The sequence below is a fragment of the Leucopleurus acutus genome, assembly GCF_964270905.1.
Source record: "Leucopleurus acutus genome assembly, chromosome: 5".
Lineage (NCBI taxonomy): Eukaryota > Metazoa > Chordata > Mammalia > Artiodactyla > Delphinidae > Leucopleurus > Leucopleurus acutus.
Window position 1 is genome coordinate 96,650,752 of NC_139147.1, and position 12,050 is coordinate 96,662,801.

General features: G+C 38.1%; 1 protein-coding gene across 1 annotated transcript in view; it reads right to left on the reverse strand.

Annotated features, from left to right (window-relative positions):
• SEC62 (SEC62 homolog, preprotein translocation factor) overlaps window positions 1-11,122 on the reverse strand; it is a 29,303-nt gene extending 18,181 nt beyond the window's left edge. The window contains exons 1-3 of the mRNA XM_082840062.1: window positions 11,017-11,122; window positions 2,095-2,203; window positions 964-1,069 (exon numbers count right to left, since the gene is read on the reverse strand). Of these exons, the coding sequence (XP_082696188.1) occupies window positions 964-1,069; window positions 2,095-2,203; window positions 11,017-11,052 (251 nt within the window). The 5' untranslated portion in view covers window positions 11,053-11,122. The remainder of the gene's footprint in view (window positions 1-963; window positions 1,070-2,094; window positions 2,204-11,016) is intronic.
• Between the last annotated feature and the right edge of the window lie 928 nt (window positions 11,123-12,050).

Consider the following 12,050-nt stretch of genomic DNA (forward strand, 5'->3'; position numbering starts at 1 on the left):
TTAAATGCCATTAAGCAATATATTAGTAAATGCTATGTGTATCTCCCTGCTAAGCATATAAAATAATCTAAAATGTCAAATTCCCACCAATTACAAAATTTAGTGTCATAAAAACAAAATTTGATATACTAACATCTTAATAAATATGTTTAAGTAGTAAATAAACCAAGGGAAAAATTGGAAAAACAAAAAAAAAACCCAGCATACTTCTTTCCAAGAGAAAAGTGATTTTTTTTGGGCTGCGCCATGCAGCATGTGGGATCTTAGTTCCCTAACCAAGGATTGAACCTGTGCTCCCTGCAGTGGAAGCGAGAAGTCCTAACCACTGGACCGCCAGGGAATTCCCCAGAAAAGTGATTTTTTTTGTATACCATTCACCATGAAAAGTTTTTCCCAAAGGAGAAGTACTTACTATAAAAAACATGGATATGTTACTGAACTGTCTATACTTCATCTTGGAATGAAGAAAAGACAGATGTTTCAGCTGACTTGATTTCACAAGGAATATATTAGTAATCACAAACAAAATAGGGAAGGGTACCTGGCTAATGGCTCAGTAGGCGCTGAAAAAACAAAACAAAACAGGGACAACAGGTCTATTAGGAATCTCTGACAAAGTTTTGGAAAAGATTCCCCAACTTTTGCTCTAGAAAAGAAAGAACTTTTTTGTTCACGACAGGCACTGGTATATGATTTTTATTGCTGATCCTTCAGTTCAGTCAGCCTGGCAAATGTACAAATGTAACAGAACACAAATAAAAGTTATAAAAATATGATAGCCTAACACCAAATAAATTCATTTCCAGAAGTACTGAAGAAATCTAGGTTACATGTAAAAGCTATACTTGAGCTATGCTGTAATAGCACTATACTTAATGATGAAATAGGGAAGGAGCTTCAGGACCATGGAGAATATTTTTAAATTACTATTTATATTATCCTTCACTAAGAAATAAAAACTACCTGTTGCAGTAGTCAACCACAGACTCCCTCGTTGTAAATAAAGCTTCCTCTCCTTTCTTGGCCTTCGCCCACTTTGAATCCAAAAGGCAATCCACTGCTTTTGAAGCTAAAGAAGAAATTTATTATTTTAAATTTAGTATACAGCAGGATTTATGCCTATCTAAACAATATTCTATAAGGCAAATTTCAACATTCTAGCATCCGAAAATAAAACCAAGTTCAACAGAAAATTTAAGTCTGACATAATGATGACAAATAGTTCCTCAAAACCTCAATTTGTGAAACATACTGATTAAGCACCTTTCTTAAAGTAATGCTCTGAAATAAATGACATTCAAAAATACTAACTAAAGATAAATTAATGAGAAAATGTTCTTTAAAAAATTCAAAATAAATGTAAATAACACTCTTATCAAATAAGCATAATATGGGATAAACAAACCAAAAATCTTCCTCTACCACAGTAACAGAAATTCTGTCACCAAGCTTTATTGTAACCCACTGAGGAATAAGCTCTGAAACAATCTACTGTCATTGGAAGAAGCTAAATATATGAGATGTGAAAAAACCAGCATATCTATTTTTATAAACTTTTAAGGACTATCAAAATCATTAATCATAACACTGAAGAGATGATAAATAAATTTCTTCCCAATAATAGGTAATTCAACCTTAATTGATCAGACAGGCAAACTCAACAACTATTGATTTATAAGCTATGGGACAATATTACAGATAATATTAGCTTATTATGAAGTTGTTTAGATTATGTGAATAACAAACACTCCTAAGTTGGTTCTGACACACTTGTTTCACACTGAATTCTATGCCAGAGTTTTACAAAAAGAGTATCGTTAAGTACAAGTACTGTCTGAATAGAAGTTAGTGTTAGTACTGAAAATAAATCCTATTTTAAAAATTTCCAAGAAACGTTATTAAAAAGCACTTTCTTTTATTTTTATTTACATTTTCAATCATGAAATGAAAGAACAGGATAATCAATTGTCATATGCTCATCATCTAGCTTCACCAATCACGCTTGGAGAGCATTTTTAAAATATCTACCTATCCCCAAATTAGGTATCTTCATAAGATATGCACACAAATATAATTTTATTGATGTAATCCTACCAATAAAATAATCAACCCGGTGACCCATCATATTGGTGGACTTTGTTGGACAGTTAAATCGAAGAAACTTGGCTACAGCCTTCTCTTCTTTAGATGGTTCACCAACTTCCTGCAAAGTAAGAATATTAATTTAATGTAATCATTTACTTATGACATTGATATACTGAAGAATAATTTACAGATCTCTTCCAAAAATCTTTTTAAGTTTAGTACAGGCCTTTCTTTCAAGCTTTTTCTGGAGCAGACCTGGTAATGTATACAGAAGACAGAATGGAGATTTTTTTTGCGGTACGTGGGCCTCTCACTGTGGTGGCCTCTCCTGTTACGGAGCACAGGCTCCGGACGCGCAGGCTCAGCGGCCATGGCTCACGGGCCCAGCCGCTCCGCGGCATGTGGGATCCTCCTGGACAGGGGCAGAACCCGTGTCCCCTGCATCAGCAGGTGGACTCTCAACCACTGTGCCACCAGAGAAGCCCCTGGAATGGAGATTTTTAAAATCACGTTTTTCAAATACAAGTTGATAGGGCCCAAACCTGTCTGCCTCTTGGCCTCAGCTACAAGGCATTTATTTTGAGTTGTTTTTCCAGTATGGTAATCATTTTGTACCAGTTCACCTTCACTCTTGCCTGGTCTCTTTTTAAAAGCCGTAATGCAATAATTCAAAATATTAAGAGGTTGTCAATAGTGAGTGCCCAAATGTCAAAGTAAGTAGAAACAGGTGCCATAAATAAATGTTAAATAACAGCCAAAGCCATGTACCTTGAACAACGGACAACAGATTGCAGGAGGAGTTCTCAAATTAACCCAAGACAGCTGTCCCAGTGTGGTCCCAGATACAAACTACTATCAGAGATGCTGAAGATTTGTATTCTCTTCCCTTTCCCCTGTGGTTACAGATTCTAGATACTGTCAGGGAATCTTTTCTCACCTTGCCTTTCTTCTTTTCTTTCTGAACGGGGTAAAGCAAAAATAAAGATGCAGGGCTTCCCTGGTGGCGCAGTGGTTGAGAGTCCACCTGCCGATGCAGGGGACACGGGTTCTGTGCCCCGGTCCGGGAAGATCCCACATACCGCGGAGCGGCTAGGCTCGTGAGCCATGGCCGCCGAGTCTGCGTGTCCGGAGCCTGTGCTCCGCAACGGGAGAGGCCACAACAGTGACAGGCCCACGTACAGCAAAAAAAAAAAAAAAAAAAATGCAACAGACAAATAAATTACAATCTCATTTAAGAACTGATTAATGGAAGGGCACAAAGAGTTTTGGAAAGGCTGCTTTAATCCTTCCCTGTTTTCTTTTTTCCATTCCCTCCTCCAAACTTTCTACCAGCTTCATTGTTTATCATTCCCCATCTTGCTTTTATTTCCTTACATTCTGAACTTATGTTCCTGTCTACTTATTCTCCCCACTCATATACTGAAGAAAATTAGGTCAGTCTATGTTTGCATATATCTTTTATATATATACTTTTAGTTGTCTTATTGCTGTAAGCTATCATAATAAAAGTACTGTCTTTAATTACATGTTTAAGCACAGTACACAGAGCACTCAAGCAATATTTCTAGCAATATACAATTTAAATGTGAATGATTTCAGGAAAGGCTATTTCTTAAGATGAATAAAGTGCCAAATAATAGTAAAGAATTATCTGCCAAGAATCTAGTATGCCGAGAAAAATTAATGCTGAAGACAGTTATGTTTTAGGGAAGACATTCTAATAACACAAAACAGGAAAAATAAACTCTCTAAATCATCTATCTTTACGTCAGTTTTCCCACAGATTTCAAGTTAGTTTGCATTCAGTTATGTTTGTTGAAAATAAGGAACAACTAACAAATAAACGTTTCAGCTTTAATTTTATCCTGAAGAGGAGTAATTTGTGAGATGAAGCGAAAATCTGTGCCGTGGTTGCTGGATCACCTGGCAGCTACTTCTCGTATTTCCTTCTTTGCACTTCCCAACTCCTCTACTTCCAACAGCCAATTAACAATGCATGATTCTTATACTCTCGTATCACCCCACTTGTGGGTTACTATTTGTGACAGTAAAAATTAAAAGCCTGCACAACACTGTATATCAACTATATCCAATATACAATAAAAATTTTAAAAAAGAAAAAAAAAAGCCCAAACCATTCAATCCAAATGAAAACTATACTAAAAACCAAATATTTATGTGATTAAAAGACCTTTAGTTTTATATATAAAAACACATATCACAAAAAAATAGAATCTTAAAAAACTATAAATTCAAAATTTAACACTCCAAGTTCAGTAACATCTACAATGTTCATAATTATTTAATCTGGGTCCTAGTCACAAAATATAGTTTCTGACAAACTAAAAATTCTATATTTCGGTTTTTGAAATCACACTAAAATTATTAACATATATGTTACTATATGTTAAACAACAGCATTTAATTATGTCTGTGTAACGCACTGCATTTCTAGGTGGCTCATCTATTAGTAAATAATATCCTATATAGTCACGTACAGCCTAAAAAGTAATACTATATAAATAGTTGGAAATAATGAGATACTATAATTGGCTTTATAGAAACCAATTCTATTTTATAATCACACCCATATATGTTCAATTTTTCCCTCAGTTGATACAACTGTTGCCAATTTAAAGATTTATCCAATTAACTGATAACTTGTTACTGGGATATGCTTGATTAAAAATGGTATGTGGGGGAGAAGTCTCAATAAACATAAATTGTTCAAATGCATACTTACTGAGTGTTTACCCTGTAATAACTCTGGGTGCTACTGTTAATACCAAAAATTTGTTAAGGCATGATACCTCCACTTTGTTACAACCTTCCAAAACAACTACTGTTATTTTCCAAAATGAGTGGTAGAAAAAATATTTTAGGAGTACAAAAGGAGTGAGATTATCAATGTGGATGAGAATTGCTATGAAAGACCTCTTGGAAGAGGGACCTGGATTTTGAAAGATGAACAAATTTGGGATAAGCTGAATGAATAGCATAAACATACTGTGGCTAAAAATGAGCATAAAATTTGGCTCTAGTAGAGACAAGTTAGGAAGAATTGTGAGGTTAAGTATGTATAATAGGGCTAAACAGTATTCAAGGCAGTCTAAGAAATTTCAAATTTACTCCTTAAGTCACAGAAACTAGGTTTTGAATAGAAGGAGGACAAAATGAGAAAAAAAAATGACTTAGACACTATTTTGGAGCCTGTATGTAGAATGAACTGGGGGAAAAAAGCACAAGGCAGGAAAACTACTTAGTATTCAAGTAAGATGTGATGTGATACTAGACTAGGAATGGGAAGGATTTTGACATCTGAAACATTTCAAATGTACAACAGATAGGACTCAATGATAAAAGATGAATGAAATGGCTTAGTAAAAGATGTCAGACTTCTAATTTGATCAACTGAAAGGACAGTTTTTCAATTAACAGAAATTTGGGAGGAAGGTGATTCTGGGGGAAAAACAATCACATCAACTTTAGGCATGACAAGTCTACACTCATACTAACACTCAAACCATTTACTGAACACAGGCATACAGGTACTAATCTACTGATTGTTGATAAGAGGCATCAGACGTAAAATCTATTAGAATACCCAAGAAACTGAAAAGTCCGTTCTATTATTATATAATAGGGAATCTGATAATACATGAATCCACATTTTAAAACCTCATTTTAACAATTAACTTCAAGTTCACCAAACTCTTTTCCACAACTGCAAAAACAGACTCAAGTATTCTCTTTGCATTCCCTTCCCCCTCCTTGGTAAAGGCACTACAAAGCAAGAATGAAGTGAACAGACCCAGAAAACATGGACTTGGATAATTTCTCCCAACCAGACACAGTTACTTATTCATTGATACTTTCTTAAAGTATCAGTTAACTTCCCTTAAACATCTGACTAGAAAAGTAGTGAATTCTATCAACATATTGGTACAACAGAACTGATTCCTTCCTTGCTCCTCCTTCAAGTTCAAATCCTCCAAAAGTTTCTATTATCCTCTGTGAAATATTATGAAATATTCATTATACCACATATAAGTTATACATACTGTAGACTGTCTCTAACAGTATAGAATTTGTGCCATCTGCTGGGGCTTTAAAGTCAGAAAGAAAGACTGCTACAGAAGAGCACCAAGAGAATATGACCTTGGGAAGCCAGTAATATAGAAGAGCCTGCCATGGAATCTTCATTCTCACTGCTCCCCTGCTGCAGGCTAAAACAGTCTTATCCTCTTCCTGTTTATACATTAGACTAAAGTACTTCCCCTCTTTGTTCCCTTTTGATGTGAAGAAATATTCAGAATATTTTCCTAACTTTTCTAGAAACCCCCTGACAAAAAGTGAAGGCCTTTTGCGAATAACATCACCCACTAACCAAGAGAAACCAGCTCATCGAGCCTTGAATGAAGAGAACTTTGTAGCTCAGTGAATGAGCTCAAATGTCTTAGAATGAGGAAGCAAAGAACCAGTACATTTTGAGGCTGGACTGCCAACCCAAACACCAAGATGCCGGGTGTTGCAACCCTTAATCCAAAATTACAAAAATTGAAAGTTTGGGTAGAACATTCTTTTTAAATTACTTAACAAATATTTTTATTTTAGAATACTTCAACACTCAAATACTACAATGAAACTGGGGTTACCATTTCTAACTATATATTATTTTTGGTACTTAAGATAATCTTTTTGAGAAAAAAAATATTAGATCAAGAGTCAGTAAGCCATGGATTTCAATCTCACAGAATTTTTGACTTAGAATTTGTTTTCCCCATCCTCCCACCCCCAAAACGACTAGAATTTTTAAAAATTGTTATATTCAATAGAAATAAGCTTAGGTAATAAATAAGCATGTTGAATGAACTGAGCAAAAGAAAAAGATTAGTTCACCAACTGTCAATTTGTATCTTTATACTAACAGTTTAAAATATTCGTGAAAATGTAAATAGGTTAACAGGTTAAAATCTGAAAGCTGGAGGATATCTTAGATAAATCCTTTGCTTAAAGCCACACAGTATGTTACTAACAGAGCTTTACAAGAGTCTCTGTATCTTGACTTTGGCAGTGCCCTTCTAACATCCCCCAGCCCCTGCCATTGTAAGCCCTTCATTAAGCCTCTGGGGGGAGTTTTTCCACTTAGGACTGGCTTCCTGGGTTCCATCTCTTTTCTTCAGAAAGTCCCAGAGTCAGAGCGCATAATCCTAAACTTGGCCTTTTCTGAAATTTAGCATATTGGTTCGTGATATGTCAGGGTTTTACTGACAGGGAGACAGATGGGTGCAACAAAGTTAACTGAGATGCAGGTATTATAAAATTTCTAGGAATGAATAAGCCATTTCAATGTCCCAAAACTCAACTAGAAACTTTACACATAAGCCGAACACTAAATGGGATGAGCCTCTTTAGCAGGGACAAGTCTCGTTAAGTCTTTGTTGTACAATTTAATATAAAGATTGCAAGATTAAAGTATGTCAAAACAATTTATTTTTTATTTTATCAATGGTGCAGTGGAATGAACATTCAACTGGAATTAGAAGACTTGGTCTAAATCTGGTTTTACTATCTTGATGAGTGACCCTGGGTCAAGCCACAAATCCTCACTGAACCTCAGTGTATCTGTAAAATGATGTTAACGGTTTAGATCAATATGTTTTATACCTAGTAATGCTTTTAGATCTAGGTCCTAAAAGTAGCTTAAGGATGAGGGATAATGGTAGTGAAGTAGTGGGGTACTGAGGTGATAGGGCTTTGGGCCCACCCCTCTGCTTTTACATAAGAGCTGCATTTGTGCAAAAAGATTCCAAAAACCCCTACTGCTTGAAAATCGTTTTCAACTCTAAAATTTCATGGTACTAGGATTCTCAATTAACCCTTCTAATAAGCAGCACTTTGTTAACCTATAAGCATTGATTTTAATGTTCTTAAAAACTTACATAATTGCATTTCTTAGAAAACTTACAATTATTTACTTTCAAATGTTTTATTAATTTGAATTGAGATCACTCTCACTTGAGAATCTCAATCATGAAAACTTTGCAATATAACGTCAGTGAACACGCAGCTCACTTTTGGTTTTCAGTGACCAGTAAAGTGAGTCCAAGAAGGAAATGTGACAAAATAGTCTTCTTGCTTCCAACTTTGATGGAATACCAGAATCTAAAATTAGGCTACATTAGAAAAAGCATACAGGGCTTCCCTGGTGGTGCAGTGGTTGAGAATCCGCCTGCCAACGCAGGGGACATGGGTTCGAGCCCTGGGCCGGGAAGATCCCACATGCCGCGGAGCAGCTAAGTCCGCGTGCCACAACTACTGAAGCCTGCACACCTGGAGTCCATGCTCTGCAACGAGAAGCCACCACAATGAGAAGCCCGCGCACCACAATGAAGAGTAGCCCCCGCTCACCGCTACAGAAAGCGCGCGTGCAGCAACGAAGACCCAATGCAGCCAAAAATAAATAAAATAAATTTTTAAAAAAAGAAAAAGCATACAAATTAACTACTTTTTAAAACCCTGAAATTTTTTGTATCAATCATTTCCCCCAATATACAAATTACAATTCAAGGTCAGTAAATCTACTAAACATAAAAATCTTTTCTAAACATGAAACATCAAGTAGCAACAGGAAACTGAGTTAATATTACAGATCTTTTTGCCCAGAGTCTCACAATAGAATTTTTTCTGTAACTTCAACTCTGAATTTGGTCATTACGTTTGATCTTTTTGTCTAAAGTAATGCCAATATTATAGAGTTTCTGATTCTCTGGAGGGAAAAAAACCAAGGAGTTTTATAAGGTATTGTACACTTTTATTAATCTGTTGACACTACACAGTAGTACTCCAGGTAGCACTCCCAAGATCTCCACAACATTTTACATAGCACAGCTATGTAGAAAACTTGGAGGAGGTGAAAAATGTTATTTATTTTCACTTAGCAGTATACCAACTTGATTTTTAACAGTCAGATCCTCACACACTTATCTAATCCCCAACTAAACAACAGTAAGTAAATAGCCATTCTTTATGGAACTCACAACTCAAGTTTATTTACTGAATAGATAACTGTTAATTTTTCTTCAGCATATCAGTGTGCTTAACAAAAACCAAAACAAATTATCCTAAAGCATTCATCCCTGGGGAAGGGGAAAAAGGAGTTATGTGCTAAGCACTCTTTCAATAGCTTTTATAACCTTTAATAACAAGTCACCCACGCACCTATTTTTTCCACAACAACCCAATGAGGATATTTTTTTAAGGTAAATATTCCTTCTTATGGATTTGGAAATAGAGGAGAAAAGTTAAGTAACTTGTCCAAAGTTACACGGCCAATAATTATTGACACTGGGGTACAAACAGGCACAAGTTTTAGCTCCCAGTCACTACCACTACTATACAGGTTTTTAAGTCCATCTTTCTGCTTAATATGAGATCACAATTGAAATAGAGCAGGTATTCAAAGTGAATTAGGATCACCTTTACAACAATATTAAACAACAGTTGAAACTGTAAAAACAATGTTTATTTAAGGCCATAAAAGATACCATGTGTGTAAATATAAGTCCAGTAAGTCCTAATTTGATAACTTCAATACAAATTCTAATAAAAGTATATTTTGTATCCATACCTGACCAATAACACTAAATTTTGAAAGACTAGAAACAGTATAATTAGAAACTTCTTCCATAATAACCTTAAGCCTTGGTTTTATGACCTGTCTGAACTTGGGGGGCAATTGTCTCTGGTCCCCTTCTGTACTCTTTTTGAAACTACTTTCTTATTTCTGCCTAATTCTAAAATTCTAAATTTACTGATCACTGGCATCTTTTTTTCCCTAGTACTTCAAAGTTTTCAGGAGAATTTTAACTTGCATAGCTCCAATCACCTGTGGTGTAGGTCAGTTAAGTGATAAAAATGGGGGAAAAAAACATTAGAAACATTCGTCTAAGCAATGAAATAGTAAGGAACAAAAAGACAATGATGAGTGTAACAATTTGTGATTAGTATATTAACAGTTTACAACACGCCATCAATTTATGACGACATATGAAGGTTTCTAGGCACAGGAGCTAATAAGGAGACAAGAAAACATCCTGAGTCTAAGATGTTCCCCATATTTAATCCTCTCGGCAAAGAGCAAGAACAACAGGGGGAAAACTGCAAGGAAGAAATACACAGATGACATGCATGTGGAATGAGGGAGGGATGCTATGTAGGTTATGAGGATGACACACTGGCATGTGAAAGGTTTCTGGGCGGGACCCGCTCTTTGCAGTACCAAGGGAGTTTTGTTTATTTACACTGTGTCGCTGAAAGAAAGCCGGAAAGCTTCAGTTGGACGTTTAAGTTAATAACTGTGAGGAGAAAGGAGGCTGCACGCAAACGAACATCTGGATACGCAGATCGCCGCCTGGGCCCCTGGGGCAGCTGACCAAACCCCGATCACTGCCCCCTCCTACGGTCCTTCTATCTGCGCACAAAGAACGGGCAGCTTTAGGTCAGTCCTCCGCCTCCTTCTACCCTAATTATCGCGGCCTTAATTTCGGGACAGCTAAGGCGAAAGGATGGCGTGAAGAAGGAAGGGGAGGAGCCCGGGGAGGGTCGGTGTCTGCGCTCGGAGGACGCGGACCTCCCAGCACAGGCCCAGGCCGGCAACGACAACGCCGCCGCCACCGCCACCGCCGCCGCCACCCGGGGCTGGCGGCCGCGCCTCCCGCCTTCCGCCGCTGCCCCAGCACCTCCGCCTCGGTCTCCGCCGTCGCCAACACCGCCCTTCCTCAGGCCCCTCAAAACGACTCAGCCCGCAACCGGCGACCTCGCGGGGGAACCCCACCCCACCGCGTCCTCGATTTCGCCCACCCTTCCCGGGAGCTTTCCCTGCGTCTTCCACTTCCGAGAGTCCCCTATCCCAGGGCTCGGCTTTGCTACCTGAATCCGCTTCTTGTGTCGCCTGCGTTCCGCCATGTTGGCCGCTCCGCCCGGTTCCTTCTGACGTGGAAGTAGGCGGGGGCGGTGGAAATATCGCGATAGCGCGCCGCGGGGCTGTTATGTAATCTACCGGCTGGCACCGGAGCGGGGAGGCTGGCGAGAGGCCGGTACTAGGCGGGCTCGGCGGGTCTTGGCTGCGCTTTCTCTCCCCTCTTTCCTTGGCTCCTTTTGTTGCAGGAACTGGAAATCGCTGGGACCAGAAGGAAGTTGAGAAGTGGATCAAAGAACAGGAGGACTGGAAAGAGTCCTTGGTTCTCAAACCTGACTGGGCATCTGAATCACCTGGGAAACTATTAAAATACAGATTCCTGGGGCCCCATGCTCCTCGGAGTCAGTAGGTTTGGGGTGGAACCTTTTACAGAGGATTTCCTGAGACCTATGGAATTCTAGACGTCTCTAAGTGTGGCACTTCTTTTCTTGCCAGTGAGGCCTGCATCATCTATTCCCCACGTGTAAATTCTCCTAATCCCATTTTGAAGATGGGAAAGCCGAGACAGCTGAGGTGCAGCGATATGAGCAGATTTATCTAAGGCTCCACAGTTGGTAGATGGCACAGACGAGACCTAAGCCAAATTATCTCCCCGTACAATGTAGGGGGTAGTCGGGCTCATGTGAAACAAACTTTGGATTCCCCATTCCATTTTCCACGTTGCTTCTCGAAACGCACCTTTAGAATCCGAGTCAGAGAACTCAGGGAAGTACAAGCAACTAATACGATGAGTAAGGAGAGAGATTCTAAGAAGTTGGAATTAAGAAGACTGCAGGGTACTTGGAGTCTGGTGAATTACTATTATAACTATTGTTATTTTAGAGCTACTTAGATCAAAGAGAATGGGCTTAAATTGCTAGTAAGTGTTTTTAGATGGAGATTTTAAATAATAGAAAACTAGGAATTTACAGAAAAGTAAGATGAAGGAAATAAAAATCCCTAACGCTACCGTCCAAAGATCTGTTAACAGTTTATTTTCTTCTAG